This window comes from Micropterus dolomieu, linkage group LG23, assembly GCF_021292245.1.
Source record: "Micropterus dolomieu isolate WLL.071019.BEF.003 ecotype Adirondacks linkage group LG23, ASM2129224v1, whole genome shotgun sequence".
Lineage (NCBI taxonomy): Eukaryota > Metazoa > Chordata > Actinopteri > Centrarchiformes > Centrarchidae > Micropterus > Micropterus dolomieu.
This window is the reverse complement of record NC_060172.1, coordinates 35,039,926-35,057,650: the sequence shown is the minus strand read 5'-3', so window position 1 is coordinate 35,057,650 and position 17,725 is coordinate 35,039,926. Positions and strand designations below refer to the sequence as shown.

Here is a 17,725-nt window from a genome sequence, read left to right as displayed (position 1 = left end):
CTAAGTAGCACATCTCGATAGGTAGCATAAATCGACAGAACACTAGCTCACTGTTTGTCACGTTGTAAATACAACTAAATGTTGATGCATCAAGCAAGCATTCATTAATAGATTTATTTTTCCATAGGTCCGCCTCTGCCAAAATCCCAGACTTCAGCTGAAAAACAGTCCACCGTACATCCTTGATATCTTACCTGATGCCTACCAGCACCTGCGGCTTGTACTGGGCAAATATGAAGAGAACCAGAGACTCACACAGCTCAGTGAGAATGAGTACTTTAAAATATACATCGATAGCCTTATGAAGAAATCCAAACGGGCCATCCGGCTTTTCAAAGAGGGAAAGGAGAGGATGTATGAGGAGCAGTCACAGGACAGGTCAGGAAAATCTCTTTTTACTTTTTTACTTTATGGAGGATTTTGAGATGACAGTCGGAGGAACTGTGCTCATGGCATACTGAGGGAAACTGTCTTGACCTTTTAATGGTAAACACCTCTCACAGAGATGATAATCCTGTAGTGCCGCTATATTGCTTATGGAAAATGTGTTTTATAAAAACTAAATAAAGCTACATTTCATCTATAGTGTGAACCAACCGCCCACATCATCCGTTAAATCCACAGTTTACTCATACCTGTCACAGTAAATTTCAGAACTGAAACTATGGAGATATCAAAAAGTATTTTTTTAATAAAAATACTTGTAGTTCTTGGGTCGGCTGTGGCTCAGGAGGAAGATCGGGTCACCCACTAATCAGAAGGTTGGCGGTTTGATCCCTGCACCACTGTCCTCAAGATAGTGAACCGCTCAGTTGGTGTGTCAGTGTGTTTGAGTGACTAGTTTCTGTTTCTGGTAAGCAGTTTGCACCTTGCACGGCAGCCTATGCGATCAGTGTGTGAATGTGACATGTAGTGTAAAGTGATGAGTGGTCGGAAAACTAGTACATACCATTTTCCATTGCACAGCTCACTATTATCTTAAAGAAGTTAAGTTACTAATTGTATACAGTGACGTTTGATGTAGATATTAACATCTCAGCATGGGTGGACAAAAGTTTTACTGTGATGACAATGATGATGACGGTGATCCTAAGTGAAAGGTTTGTCCATTTCACCTGGTTACAGGAAGGACACCTTGCAGTTCTGTCCTCTCCACTGTCCAAGCTGCAACATTTCAATCACAGATTTTGACCTGTAACTGTGTGGCATGTCATCTTTACTTAAATCAGCGAGTGGGAGGTGAAGCTTGAGAGGTTAAGAGAGGAGAGTTGCAGGGAGGAGAGAGCATGCAGTTGTTTTTGGTTATCTGTGTATAGCAGCCACACCATGCTGCACTTGCTTTTACTGTAAGCTTTATCTCACAATGCATTATGCTAAAACATGACTTCATGCAAAAATGTCACATTACTGCCATTGTTGGAAGTACTAAGTAGAGAAATTATATAGGATGATTGTTAAGTACTCTGCAAAAATAATGCCTCCAAAACAGCAAAGAAAGTGGAGTGCCTCACTATAAGTAAGTGTATGTTTTGGATTTATCTAACTTTGTCCTAAAAGGAGAACGAACCAAGAACATGAGTTTTGTTCCTTAATTTTATAATTCATTAAACTGTTAGAGAAGATAGAGATAATTATGGGTGTGATTCTCAGGAGCTCTCTCTGATTGCCATGTGCAGAGCAGAGGGAAAATCCCCATGCACTTCACATCCTGTTCATATATTTCCTCTCTGGTTAAGCTCTGAAATAGTCACCAAGCAGAGTATTTGATCTTTCTGTGTGAACCCCTTTCTTAATTCTTTCTCTTTCTCAAGCTTGAGTTCTTTCTTGGTGCCTCAGTCATTAAGTGCCTCTTTGCCCCAAAGCTCCGAACAGACTCTCTACATCAACAGTACAGTATTTGCAGCAAATTAACACTGCGCATTGCTCCTGTACTTACAGAAAAAGACTAAGAATCTGAAATGTTAAGAAATGTTTTTAACTGTTGAATTAGTAATCAGTAAATTGCCATTCAGTAGTTTTTACTGATAGACACTGGTAGTTACATGCTGTTTCAATATTCAATCCAAAACTGCAGCTCATTTCATCTCCACAAGAAACACAACACTGACCTCTGCCTCTTACATTTTACGTACGTATAAAAAGTCATTATTACATGTGTGTATGTATGACACATCCCCGACTTTTAACATAGCATCTTTCATACTTGCATTACATGTAAAGAGTCACAGAGGGTGTGTCAGCTGCCCTGATAGGTGGCCTGAATTATTTTTGATAAGCAGGGAGAGAAGTGCAGTTGTTACAGCATAATCCCCAGCCCAGTTACCCTGCCTATTCCTCCTGATTTAATGAGGTCTGAAACCAGATAATGGATCCACTGTGTCGCTGTTGTTTTTGTAAGTTCATTATTTAAAACATTATTGAATACTGACACATCATTTTTATTAGAAAAGTTACAGACACAGTGGAGTATCCAGTCGAGTCCAGTGTTGCTTTACCTGGACACATTATTGGATTACTGGCAAAAACAATATAGTGTGACTGTTCCAGGATTTGATTTCATTATTGACTTGTATTATTGCCTTTATAGCATTTACTTTTATTACATTAGGGTGGGCTGTTACATTGTGGGCAGGTGTTGGTGGACACCACAAGCATGGTCTGCTTTAGGAGACGTAGGGAGAAGTGTTTAACAGCTTCTCTTGTCTCCTCCACTACTTTGACAGACGCTGAACATTGTATCACTCCTGCTAATTTCGGAGGCAGCGGGGTATTCTGGTGTACAGGAATGCTGTTCTTCCACCAAATTCTTGTTTTCAAACTCAATTGTCTGCATGCTTCCTCCCTGTGGAAGTGTAAAAACACTGATCTCTGACCAGCTCCAGGTGTTCTGTTCTGTACCTGACTCAGGTATTCATAGTTTTCACGTGACGTCACATTCCAAGGAAAACGCTCCAATCACTTAACGCAACAATGACGCTAGTCACAGCAAATTCCATTTCTCATTGCTAGCTTTCATTGAAGTCTAATCTCCAATCCAAAGCCCGCAGAAAACACAGTTTGGACATCACCGTCATGTCGCGTCAAGTGAACATGTTTAGGCTTGCACTACTATAGTAGTTTCCCCACACATCCTTCTTCATGTTATGTTGCTATGTGAATATGGCATTTCATACTCAAATGTACTCAAATATTAAATACTTTACTTTGGATTAGTTTGCCTGTTTGGACTGCCTTCTCTGGTTTTGACCTCTACCTGCTTCGCCAACCTTTTGTTTTTGTAATCAGTCATTGAACTGCTTCAAGCTCTGCCTCTGGCATCTGTGTTTGGGTCCAGTCCCTTATGTTCCTGCTACCTGTATAAATAATGTTTTACACAACACATTAAATGAACAGTCTCTTTGAGGAAATAGCAAAGGGATCTCACATCTGGTATCATCTATCTCCAGGGACATTTGTGGCCTGCTGTGTCTTTGTGGCAGCATGTCTTGTGTGTTTCATATGCTTGATTAACTGCTGTGCACCCCCAATGCTTTCTTCAAGGACGCACCCTGTCTTAAGCCATCTGACGTTCATGTGTCGTACTCCATCTCTCAGCCTTTTTACCCCGTACTGTATTAGTATGCACATCTGACTAACTGATCGCCATCCCACAGCATATTTCTTTTCCACATGCTGAGCAAGACATACGTGGGAAATTAAAGGCTGTTGTAGAAGAATTAAAGATTGCACAGGAACGTTATGTTCTTTAAATGTTCATGTCTTTTTGAGTTAATAGTCTTTGACCCTAACAGTATAGGGGTCCCTGTGGCTCAGGAACAGGAACAGGTTCCCTGTTAAGCAGAAGGTCAGCGGTTCAATCCCTGGCTCCTCCAGGCTGCGTGTCAAAGATCCTGAACCCTGAGTTGCCGCCTATATGAATGCGTGTTAATGTTTGAGCACTTAGGCTCAGTGTATAAATGGTGGATGTAGTGTAAAAGCACTTCAAATGTATGCATATGTTGCATGTGTGCCTGACTAGAAAGGCGCTATACAAATACAAGGGTCCAAGAGCCATTCATGTGAGTCTGCAGGCTGTTTTGTTAAATTAGTACTGCTGCAAAGCATCGATTCACTTCATGAGATGTCGTTTGCTAAGGCTAAGCTGTGGAACATAAGTTGCTCTTTAAATGAGATCTCTTAGAAATCCCCCTGCCTTTACTGAAGGTTGGGTCTGTTTTCCAGAGTGATCCCATGAAAACAGCTTTCATAGACAATCAGTTACCTTTAAGGAAAGTAATAACAGCTCTACCACTGAAATGCTCATGTGGTAGTATGCCTGCTAGCTGTATGTCAAATTTTGCTGTACACTCACTTTTTTCAGGTCTATTACAGGCTGTGAAGATGATTTAAAAATGTATATATACTGTATAATTTATATTCATTTGGTGGCGACTAATCCAGAGCACATGTGACTGTATGCATATTTTGCATGTGTGCCTGCAATCTCTCTCATGCTCTTCCATGATACAGCCACAGAGGACATTAGAAGTGATTTGCACAGCAGGGCATTTTATAGCCAGCCTGACAAGCATGGCTTTAGTAGCTTCCTGAAGTGATTGTATCTAAATCAATTGGATTAAAAGTGCACTTCTTTTGCCAGGAGTGTTGCAGATAAAAGACAATCCAAGCTCCCTCCTTCCTCAATCCATCTACTGCCCACCCTTGTCTGACCCCTCAGTCATGGTGCAGAGACGTGTTGGGGGAACATGCTCAGTATTTTGTAACTTTTTGCTATGACCAGCAGTGATGATGGTGGCTCTCAAACAGAAGTATTTTTGGCTTTAAGAATTCATGAAAAAAATGTCTAGATGACTCCATCATGAAAATAAATATATTCTGTAGGGAAATAAGCCACATACAATGTCTTTTTCTATCAATAACTAATTTGTAATTTGCTGACTACCAAGGTACAGTGCAGCTCCGTGCTTAGTCTAATTGCCAGTTTATATATTTTTTTATTTAGAAGGGTATTCTTTTAAATTGAAGTATACTTTTTAATCTTCCATGATTAGACGTTGAGCCACTGTCAGCCAATTATTGATCAGAAAACTTTCAGAAAGCATTACCTTACCTTGCCTGTGCTTGTGAGATAACAGCTCCGTTACAAGTGTTGAATTTCTTGTTGTATTTCAAGTCCCATCTGCCATGGTGCCCTTTGCTAAAACCTCTGAAGTCACATGTGTTACACAAAGACATGACCATTTTTCACAAGAAAATATAAACCTTTCAATAGCAGTTTATTTACATACAAAGTTATCACTGGAGACAGTCATATCGTAATGCAACTATAGTGACATTCAGTTCAGAGAGTTTAGAGCAGGCGGTGGTGATGGAAATGGAAAAGACACATGCCGTTGGTGTGAGAGACCCGGGTTCAATCCCCCACTGTGACCCATCTACCATTGTCTCTGAGCAAGACACTTAACCCCTCGTTGCTCCAGAGGCGTGCGACCTCTGACATAAAATAGCAATTTTAAGTCGCCCTGAATATTATTGATTATTATTGTTGTTGTTGTTACTGTTGTTATTAAAAACATGAAAAAAGCACATAAGTGAATAACATGTTTACTGTGCAATGAACACATCGTAAAAGACTGTCCAACACAATGAATAATGTTCATGTCGCAATGACGATGAAAATACAAAACATGTACATTTATTTTTGTCTATTTAACAATATCTTAATAAACTGCCTACAAAAATTTTTAATTATTCATGCTTATCATGCTTAATGTCATTGCAATGAATCATACCTTGCAGCTACTGCATTGATGAACATGATTTCAAAAGAAACAACATTTGTATTTGTCATATTGAAAACATTAATCACTTAAAGTTTGATAACAAATGAGTACATCAATAACAGGATCCGAAATCTGAAAAAAATATTTTATTTAACACAATTTGTTAATGAAAAAGCTCAAATCACTTTTCTTTAATTGAATTGTTTATAGCACTCACATATTTATTCAATACTTTGTAGACAAATTTGGCAGTTCTTTGATCTCTAGAAGCAATGTGTATAATCTTTAATGTGGATTGTAGTTCTGTAGAATGATCTCGCGTACATGTTCTCACATGTTGGTACTTCACAGCGAGCTGTCATGCTTTGAAGTGATAATGTCACACATTCCCATGGAACGCATTAAAAGCCTGAGCCTGGCTGAGATGAGTAAGCTTCCAGAAAATATAACCATCTGGGGAGGAAGTGGAGCACCAGAGGAGGAAACCAGAACGCTTCAATCAGGAACCAAGAGGCTCAGTGCACGGGGGAGGTGTGTGTGTGGTAAGGGTTGATGCTAAACTTACTCACTGCACTCTGACTAAGGTTTTGCCTCAATCTACTGACACATCTTGTATGGAATGGACATGGAGGAGTATTCCCTCTATGACTCAGTGAACTTAAAACCAAATATTTCACAAACTCTTGACATTTACTAAAACTGCTGTAACCTAACAAAGGATTACGAATACAACCATAATCACCTCTCACTCACACCCACGCACATACAGATGGCATATGCAAAGAGTTAGATTGATAATTGTTTGCAGATCATTTGATACCATCATTTGAATCGAACCAGCTTTCTGTTTGGAGTTGTATGTTTTCTGCGGGGTTATGCCTGGTTTCCTCCTACAGTTCAAGCATAGGGTTATAGCTCAACTGATACTGGATATTTGAGGAAAATACTGATAACTATATTTGGGAGTGATAATATGATAATGATATTGGTTTTTGAATAAACACATAACATAAACCATGAGGATACAGATCCCTTATATGTTTTTCTTATTAGAATTGTGATCAAAATGCATTCAGTTCTTTAGTTTATTTTGTATAGAGCCAATTCCTAACAGAAGTTATCTCATTGCACCTTTCATATAGATCATCCTCTTTTAATATAATAAACAATGACCCAACAATTCCCAACATGCCCAAGCACTTGGTGACAGAGATGATGAAAACTACCTTTTAACAGGCAGAAACCCCAAGCAGAAGTTAGACTCAGGTGGCCATCTGCCTCGACCGGTTGTGTTAAAAGAAAGATCAGAAGAAAGAGAACATGCAGTAGCACAATGCAATGTAAATGGACTGTACTTGTATAGCTCCCGTCTTTCCTTCTTACCAGGGTTTTTATAATTCATATCACATTTACCCCATTCATACACTGATGCTAGGTGTCAACTGTACATCAGAAAGGAACTAATCATTTACACACATTCATACAATGATCGCATGGCCTTCAGGAGCAATTTGGAATGTGTGTTCAAACCACCAACCTTCTGATTAGTGTTTATAATATGTAAACAGCCAACCCTCCCCCGCTTACAGTCCATTGCATACAGCTTTATCAGAAAATGTTCACGATGAAATAGGCAAGTCCTACCCACGGGATAAGGCATCAGTATACAGTACGCTACTATACTCAGGAAACGGCGAAGCTCACGTCGGGTAGTAGGAGCTGGGAAAGACAACACAGCCTCTACTTTTGCGTTCACAGGACGCACCGGTCCACGACCAACTTGTTTTCCCAAATAGGTGACAGTGGCCTTACCAAACTCACACTTGGAGAGGTTAAGGGTCAATGACGCCTCAGCAAGCCGGCCTAGCACTACAGCAAGGCTAGTTAGATGGTCTGCCCACGTGTCGGAATATACCACCACATCATCCAGATATACATTACATCGCGGCACATCTCCCAGCACTCGGTGCTGAAAGGTGGCAGGTGCATTCCTCATACCAAAGGCCATTACCGTGTACTGGAGAAAATGATCCGGTGTTACAAAAGCAGATATGTCTGATGTTCTGGGAGTTAAAGGCACTTGCCAGTACCCTTTGAGCAAGTCAAGTTTGGTGATATATGTGGCAGGACCAATACTGTCAATACAGTCCTCCTTGCGGGGCAAGGGAAATGAATCCGGTAGTGTCACAGCATTAACCTTCCGAAAGTCTGTGCAGAAACGGGGAGTGCCATCAGACTTGGAAGCCAATAAACACGGAGAACTCCAAGGGCTACGACTAGGCTTAGCCAAACCATTTGCCAGTAAGTATTCTACCTCTCTCTTCATGATCTCTCTTTTACTGATGGGACAGTGGTAAGCGTGTTGCTTAATGGGGGCCACAGAGCTGATATCAATGTCATGCTGCAACACATTGGTGCATGATGACACATCACTGAACAGGGTAGAGAAGGAACCGAGCAGGTGTATCATGTCCTCACGCTGCTGTACAGGCAGATAAGACAATTGTAACTCAATGTTAGACAGGAACTCTGAGTTTGGTAACCTACCACTCTGCTGACCCTCACTAAGCACTGCTAAATCATCACCGTCATCTTCACTATCTGAGGTCTGGGAACATACCAAAACAATCGGTCGCGGCAGTCTTTGGGGTCATCCCCTGCCTGGCTGGTTCAGCAACCCTGAACTGATAGGGCTTCAACATGTTAATGTGACATAACCGGGTCTTCCATTTCCGCTCCGGAGTATGGATGATATAGTCTGTATCGGACACCTTACGTTCTACCACATATGGCCCTGAAAAGCGAGCGGAGAGAGCAGAGCCAGGCAGAGCAGGACCAAAACTTGGTGCCCAGGCTGAAACTGTCGTTCCACCGCCCTCTTATCAAACCACCTCTTCATCTTACTCTGAGAAGAGGAAAGAGTAGCACGGTGGAAGGAGGAAGCACGGTGCAGCCGCTCCTTGCACAGATAAACAAAATCCAACACGTTCGTCACAGTACCAGAGTCAGACATAAACCGCTCCTTCAGCACCTTCATAGGGCCACGGATATCATGCCCAAACACAAGTTCAGCGGGGCTAAACCCGAGGGACTCTTGCTTGGCCTCACGACAGGCGAAAAGAACAAAAGGCACCCCTTAATCCCAGTCCTTTTCAGTGTCATAGCAATACTTGCGTAACATGGATTTGAGCGTTTAATGCTATCGCTCCAGCGCACCTTGTGACTCTGGGTGGTAGGCGCTGGACACCACATGAGACACTCCCAACGCCTGCATAGTCTGTGTAAATACATTAGAGAGAAAGTTAGTTCCTTGATCGGTCCGCACAACTTTTGGCAGCCCAAAGGTGGTAAAGAACTTAGTTATTGCTCTAATGACAGCAGGTGCGGTGATTCTCCTCAAGGGGATAGCCTCAGGAAATCGTGTGGAAGCACACATTACTGTCACCATGAACTGATTACCTGCCTTTGTCCGCGGCAGTGGGCCCACACAGTCCACAATGACACGTTCAAAGGGCTTCCCAACAGCTGGAATAGGACGCAGAGGGGCTGGGGAAACTACCTGATTTGGCTTCCCCACCATCTGAGAGGTGTGGCATGTGTTACAGAAGCGTACTTCATCCGCCTTCATCCCTGGCCAAAAGAAGTGCTTCAAAATACGTTCATAGGTTTTAGAAACACCCAGATGACCAGACCATACATGTTCATGTACAAACTCTAAAACCTGCTGTCGGCAGCCGGTGGGAACAATAATCTGGTAAACTGTAGCCCAGTACTCACCTGCATACGGCTGTGAGACCCACTTCCGCATCAGCACACCGTTGTCAACTAGATAAGATTTATGCTGACCACTACTCTCATCAGCGGCAGCAGTGAAACATTTCTCCAGTGTTGTGTCACCTCTCTGAGCACTGATGAGTGCCTCGCGAGTAAGCGGAAAGGGCACATTATGGGCAGTAGCTGACTCCATTGCACTTTTGTGGTCGCGATTCACCACTTCACCAGCAGGAGGCAACCTAACTTCAGACAACACAGATGCAAACAGTGAGTCAGACAAATCAACATTTTCAGCCTGCCTACGTGCCTGTGCAACGGTCAAACAACTAGCTGAAAACACTTGGGCTATCCACCACCTCAAGAGTAGGGTACACTTTGCCGCCTGCAATGTCATTACCCATTATAAATTCTACTCCCTTAACAGGAAAACATGAGCTCATGCCAATACCCCTGACTATAGTGCTGCTGTCACAGTCAGACTCTTTACTCAAAGGCAAAGCACTGGAAAGAATAAAGGACTGAGAGCCCCCTGTGTCCCGCAACACAGTGATAGGACACTGATCTTCCAGCCTACCTGTAAGAGACACAGACGCCTGGAATATAAATTGCTTAAAACACTCATCAGGCTCTTCCAGAGCAGAGGACTGACCAGCGGGGGCCACAGTTTTAATTAACCGCACACCTTTTGGCTGGCCTGACACTGTCCCTCTTTTTCGTTTTAACACCTGACAATCAACAACCACATGCCCCGGTCGGTGGAAGTAGAAACATAGCTTCTCAATTTTACCACCTTCAGGGGTACAGGAGCACGGGCAACAGGGGCATCGCCTTGTTTCAGATGAATGAAGGAGGAAGGCGCGTCCCTCTTAGTGAACACCGTTCTATGAGTTAAAGCAAACTCGTCGGCCAACGAGACAGCCTGCTGTAGAGTGGTAGCCTTCTGCTCATTTAAATAAACAACAGTGCGTCCCGGTATACAGTTTTTAAATTCCTCCAGAAGTATAAGCTCACGCACAGACACAAAATCCTTCACTTTACAGACAGCACAATATCGGTCAAACAAGATCCCCTTCTCCCTTGCCAGATCTGCAAACGTCTGGCCTGAGTTTTTTTAGATTTCGAAAACGTTGCCGGTAAGCTTCCGGCACCAGTCCATACACCCGTAGTATAGCCCCTTTAACCTTCTCATAGACCAAACTATCCTCCACAGAGAGGGAGGAGCAGGCCTCCTGTGCCCTACCAGTCAACTTGCACTTGCACACATCAGGTGGCCAACGCAAAGTGATAGCGATACGCTCAAATGCTCCAAAATAAGACTCAACCTCACGGAACAAACCAAAGAAATGTGTTTACTCACATCAAACAAGGTACTCGAGTGTTCATTCATCCCATCAGGAGAGGAGCCAACGCTGACCTGACCCTTATCCAGCTCCAGCTGGCGCATCCTAATAGCCGTGTCAGCATCTATCCTCTTCAACTCCAGCTCTCTCTGAAGCTCACACTCCTCCTTCTCCCTCTCTGAAGTCGGGCCAACCTCACCTTTAACCGTGCATCCACTCCAGCACTAGGAGAGAGAGACTCCCCAGAGAACGGATCAAACTTTGGCATCGTAAACACTTTCTCTCCTGGCTTCACTACACCAGGAGTAACAGAAAAAGTGGAACCAGACGGCTCGGCCGCATCCCGTATGTCTCGATCCGCTGTGCCAATTTCACTTTCCAGACCCAAAGCACCATCAGCAGAAGCCCCACCTGAGTAAACCTCTGCTGACTAAACTGTCCACAACCACAACCTTCAGCTCCCTTTTAATGTGCAGCGAGAGCAAACAAATGAACTTTCCTACACTTTTCTAGCTGCTCCCCCCCTCAGGGTTACCTCGAAAACAAAAAAGGCAAAACAATAAAAGAGTACACACCGGATAACGAGGAACACAATTGAACTAACCCACCTTCTTCCGGTAGATCCCGGACGAGCCCCTAAATATGTTACGTTCCAGTAGGGGATTAGGGAGTAACCATTGATGTGAGTACCGTAAGCAAAGATGGGAGACACCTAATGAAAAATTAACCACGCGTTTTATTATTAGAACAAAATGAAACAAAGATCACAGGAGACATACTCCAGGCCAAACCTAACAGAAAACAAACGGGTACACATGCTCCCCCCCGAGCACAGTCTGCCGCCGGCCGGCCCCCACGAAGGAGTGAGAGCGACCCATGGAGGAACTGCCTCCTTTATCCTGTAGCTGAGTGAGCACAGGTGGATTCTGTCCGCAATCACCACTCAACCGAAACCTAGCAACGAGAGGTGACAAAACACCACAACAATACATACCCCTCCGTAACAGCCTCGGTGTGGCATGGGAAACTAATATTACTAAATAACTTTTGACCATGAGAGTCCATAGATTGTGCTTGCAAAGTTTTGTGCATATCTGATTGTCTGCCTAGGAGCAGTTCGAAAAAGTTGGTTTTGCCAAAGCACCACCTAATGGCCAATTGACACAAAATTGTGCATAGTGCCTTGGGAGGGCATGTGAAAGTACTGGCCCAAATCTTGTGTTGATCAAACTGACCAATGTGGAGATATGACATCACTTCATTTTTAGCACCACATAGTGGCCAATTGCTGCAGATGTTGCATAGAGCCTGGATAGGGCATGGGTAAGTTTTGTGTTAATTGGACAGACCTATATGGAGTAACAGTCCGGGGGAGTTTCACCCATGTGCTGAATTTTGATTGACAGTTTTAGCTGCATGGAACATTTTTTGTAGAGAAAAAGAAGAAGAAAAAAGAGAAGAAGAAAAAGAATAATGAGAATATAAACAATAGGGCTTTGCTGATTGGACCCCCCCAATATTTCAATAATGTTTCCACTGGGAGCCACGCTGCCGGCGGTCCATATATATTTTCTTCAACAGAAAATTCACCACAAGGAAGCTTATTCAGGAAAAACAAAGTCACTGCTGACAGAAACTTCTCATTATAGCTGCTCACACAGCTTTGAGTGGCTAGGAGCTCTTGGTACTCGCTCGTTTTATGTCTGCAGTGACATCATGACCACACCCCCGCTATATTTGGCCAATAGAAACCCTTTGTTTGGTTTAAAAGTCACACGTAAGTTTTCTTTGTTTCCATGCAGTCTTTTTATTTTCCATGTAGGTCCCTCCCTCTTTGTTCTCATATTGTCTGGTCCCAACATAAACTAAGAGTGGTTTGGGGCTCACCTGAGCCAGTGGAGGACATTAGTGGGGGCTAGCGCTGGAAATAATGGTCCAAGAACAGAACCTTGTGAAACTCTGTGACTGACTTTGATGTGCATGGAGGATTCATCATTAACATGTACAAAATGTCATGTAAATGTTCCAGTTTCTAGCACTAAGATCTAACAAACAACTACAAACATGTTCATCAGTGCTGTCTCTTTGCTATGATGCACTCAAAATCCTGACCTGATCCGGAAATTCTCAAATAAACTATTGTTATCTAGAAAAGTCACACACATGATTGGTGACTGCTATAGTAGAAATGGAAGGTTAGATATAGGTCTATTGGCTAAAACCCCATGATGACAAGTGGGCTTTTTAAGAAGAGGTTTAATTACAGCTACTTTAAAGTACTGTGGTACATATACATAGCCTGCTAACATACAGCATCAGGATGGCACTGATAAATACTCGCTCCATTGCGAATAAGTCCTTCAAACTGAACCACCTGTAAAGGCTTGGATTTCCTGTTTCTGACAGAGAATTGGCGAAGGGGCATGGAATACGCCCGCTAATCAAACTCTGCCCCCCAGAATGTACTTTAATCAGCACCCCCAAGAGCTCAGCCGGAGTGGAGGACTTGCTGTGTAGTGTTACTATCTTCAGACAAAACTGAACAAAATATATTCCTCAACGGCCTTTTTTTCCCTGACTAAAACGAGACGAAGACGAGACGGCGACATTGTCCTTAAAGCGGACTGTGACTAAATTAACATGCAATACTGGTGACGAAAAATGACGTGACTAAAATGTAATTCATAAAATAGAAACGTTAATAAAATCTCTCTTTCTTTTTGTCAGTATAATGAGGAGCCATATTTTCTCCTGCGTGTTCATTCAGCTGTGTTTTTTTCTTTCTGTGCTTTGAATGCTGGCCGACCGGGGCAACGCCTGATGCGCGAGGAAAACTTACTTACGTTAACTTAAGTTACTGTACTGTGGAGGATGCGAACTCTGGTGATGAACACAACATGATCGGGAGAAAGAGGCGCTTAGACATCAGCTCTACTAAAAGCATGATTTGTGATATTTCGGGGGGGGTCTGTAAAATATTGACAGCTTGCTTTATTGCCATGAATCTCTATATTTCTCTATCATCTTGGATCATTCGGAGCGTCAGACTTCATCCAGCCAGAGGGAACTATCATCTGACCGTCCGCGGCGGGCCAGTCACTCAGCCATCTCCTGTCCCTGGTCCGCCCCGACACGCTGTGAATGGTTCGTGATCGTTCCCTCTGGCTTGATGAATATTACGCATGATCCATGTAGGCCTACTACTGCAGCTGGGGGCGCCAAGCAACTTTCAAAATTCATTTTTTTTTTTCAACTTTCTAAATTCTTCCCTCTCACGGAGAAAAGAAAGGTCATGTTGCAAACACAGCCGCAGCTGTTGTGTGAAGCGTAAGTGTAGCAAAATGGCTACATATGATAATAAAAATTATTATTATTATAATAAGACAAACTATGTATCTGATGTGGTTATTAAGATTTTTGGAAACAACACTAGGAACTTGAAGCGGCATATCAAGGCTAACTACCTGGGAATTGAGGTAAGTTAATGTCTACTTTGCTATAAAAATGTATATAAAATATATACATGTATATAAATATCTCTATTTTGGTTAGAGGAGATTGACCAAAATGCTAATCAAAATTATACTAATGAGTTAGAAAAGACTAAAATGATGGTTACTGACTAAAACTAGACTTAAATACTTTTGATTTTTTTAAATCTAAAATCAGACTAAAATACCCAGACTTTTAGTGAACTAAATCTTGACTAAAAAAATAGTATATTAAATATGACAAAAACTAACAAGGACATTTGACAAAGAATAAATTTTAAAATGGCTGACAAAATTACCACTATTGCTGTGGTCTTCAAGAACTGCTTTCCAAGTCGGACAGTGAGCACTAGGGCTTTCTTCTCGTTTGAACTACTGATGACCAAAGTTGGTTGTTCAAACCCATTACTTATTGCATTTTAATTTACAGCCCCCCTGGTTCTAATAGTTCTTTTATGTCTCAATTCAGTGACAGAGTTATTATGGTTCACATTATGGGTCATAACAGTTGACCTTGTTTTTATGCTTGGTTTAAATATCAACAGAATTTACTGCATGTTAATGACCATAGGTGTGTTTTGTTCAATCTGTCTTTTTATTTAGACTCACTAGACTTCCCAGTGCTGCTGTGCCAAATGGAATTTCCCCAATCGGGGACCATTGGGAGATCAATAAAGGAAAAGATTATCATCTTATCTTAATGTTCAAGTTGCTCTTGCATCATAAATCGCCGCTCAGCTGAAAAGTTTTGTTTTAGCTTTTGACACAAGCACAGTGCTGTCTTCCCACTCTGACGTTGCCTGTCTAGTCCGCTCATTTAATACACATTGTTCTGCTATTTTGGATAATGTGGCTCCTAGTAAAATGAGACTTTCTGCCATTAGTTCATCCCCCTGTTTCAATGACACCAGGGTAGAGTGACTGTTTGTCTTTATTACAAAGACCTTTTAACTGAATTTGCAGGCAGCATGGTTAATGATGAGAGGGCTTCTTACTTTGCCAGCCTAATTTCCTCTAGTAAACGCAACCATGATGTAAAGTCCTGTTTGACACCATTAACAACATTGTCGCTCCTGCACCTCCTGAAGTGCCTGTCTTTTCAAATAATAATTGCAGTAACTTTTTAAACTTCTTTGTGGATAAGATTAGAGTTGGGCTTAAGGGCTAGCGTCCCCTCTACTCCCTTTTCTACTTATCCAACTTGGCCATCAATTAAGGACCCCTTCACTCCTATTTCCCTGCAAGACCTTATTGATCTAGTGGGCAGTAGACGGTCTAAACAACCTAAAGCCCTGTAGACATTTTACCAACTTCCATGCTCAAAAACTTACTTGGGTCTATTTTTCCATGACTGTTTTCGATGATAAATCGAGACCAGGTATGAAACACTTGGAACTGCCTGCACCAGGAGGAACCCAGGGCCCATTGCACCAGTGTAAGGTCGAACAATATCTCAGTGGATTTCATCCCAGTACCTAACAGCAATCAGGGTACTGTTGGCTACCATGTGGAGGTCTGTGCGGCCCTCCAGGAAATGCCTCCCCAGACCCACTGATCATGCTTGATGATGTTGCAGGCAGCATAACGTTCACCACGGTGTTTCCAGACTTTTTCACATCTGTCACATGTGTTCAGTGTGAACCTGCTCAAACAATATGAATATAGAGAAGATAGCCCAACCCTACTCATCAGTCACTGTAACTTACACTGTACATTTATTGTTGACCCTTTTCTCTCTACTCTGCTTGCTGCCATTCACCGGTCTTGTGAGAGTTGTTCATGTCTGCTGACTTGCCGACAAATAGGGGGCTATTCTAAGTAGCCTATTGTTTCAAACAAAATATTTTTTATATGGTTCATGAAAAATGATTCAAATGTCCCTGAAAGTTCGCACAACTCTGCACACCACCAGCGCTGCCGTTGCTCTTTCTCTCTCCCTCTTCACACAATGGGTCACACATGCGCACTGACACCCCCTACCTAATGGTTAGGGTTAAAATGTTTCACGCACTCTAAAAAAATTTATTGAAAGCTTCTTTCTTTCACATGTTTATTTACAGCATTATATGTTGATATTTATATCATGATATGCTATATATTAACTTATTCGGAGAAAACCGGTAGCTCTATGTAAAATCAGATGTTGAGCACCCCCATAAAGCCAAAATGGTATGATCCTTGTTTCATTACGGCTCTGCGAAGATTCGACTGTGAGATTGGGAGTAGAATCAGGCACCTCTATTTAGGGTCACCCCTAGAGTGTGTTATCTAGTAAGTTTTCTAACATCAAACCTCTGTCTGATTTCACTCGAGTCTGCTAACAGAGGCAAACATCAAGCAAGCGCAACAACACAAGACACAGTAAGCCAACTAATAAGTTAAGCATTATACCGTTGTTGCGAAAGGTTTCCTGCCTGGTATTCCACTGCTACATAGGACAATACCAGGCGCTCCGGCAATAACAAAGATGCCATTCTCCCTATTACAAGCCAGTGTACCATCAAAATGATTTTGAAGCTGTTATTTTAAGATAAAAATACTACATAATGTTGCTTTAAGGACGGATGGCTAAGAACTTCTTAAAGCTTTATGCAGATAAGACTGAGGTCCATATTGTTGCTTCAGATAGCATAGCTTCCATGGTTGCTCAGTATCTTGGGTCCCTGTCTTCAGCTTAACAGTCTAATCTCAGAAATCTCAGTGTTAAATTTGACCAACATGTCAAATCATTGACTTGTACATATTTCTTTCATTTAGGAAACATGCTAAACTCAGATCTGTTGTATCACATCCCGATCTAAAGATGATCATTCATGCTATATATTTCCGGCTAGACTATTGCAATTCCCTTTCCTCTGCCTCTGCAAGTTGTTCCTGGACCATTTGCCTGTATTACCACACACAAACAGACCACAGACCGTTTGGCCCCACAGGGCTGTGTGCTCAGCCCCCTCCTGTTTACGCTGCACACCCACGACTGCAACCCCCGACATGGAGAGAACTCTCTTGTGAAATTTGCAGACGACACCACCATCTGGATTTCAAACAAAGATGACATCTTCATGCTGGTGAAGAAAGCTCTGAAATGGCTGGATTACTTAAGGAAACTTAAGAAGGCTAAATTCCCGTGCCAAGTTCTTGTTAACATTTACATAATAGCAATAGAAAGCACCCTAATTGGAAACATCTCCAACTTGCATGGGATACACACGGCCCAGGACTGGAGGGCTCTGCAGAGTGTAATTAAAACCACTCAGCAGATCATTTCTACCAATCCTGAGCATCGGTAATATCGGTAAGGTAAGGTGCCTGCAGAGCACAAAGGATACTAAAAGAC

General features: G+C 42.3%; 1 protein-coding gene across 2 annotated transcripts in view; it reads left to right on the top strand.

Annotated features, from left to right (window-relative positions):
- Positions 1-133: 133 nt before the first annotated feature.
- The window catches only part of LOC123963079 (E3 ubiquitin-protein ligase CBL-B-like), an 87,388-nt gene continuing 69,796 nt past the window's right edge, over positions 134-17,725 (top strand). For both annotated transcript variants that reach the window (XM_046039604.1, XM_046039603.1), the window contains exon 1: positions 134-378. In XM_046039604.1, the coding sequence (XP_045895560.1) occupies positions 302-378 (77 nt within the window). In that variant the 5' untranslated portion in view covers positions 134-301. The remainder of the gene's footprint in view (positions 379-17,725) is intronic.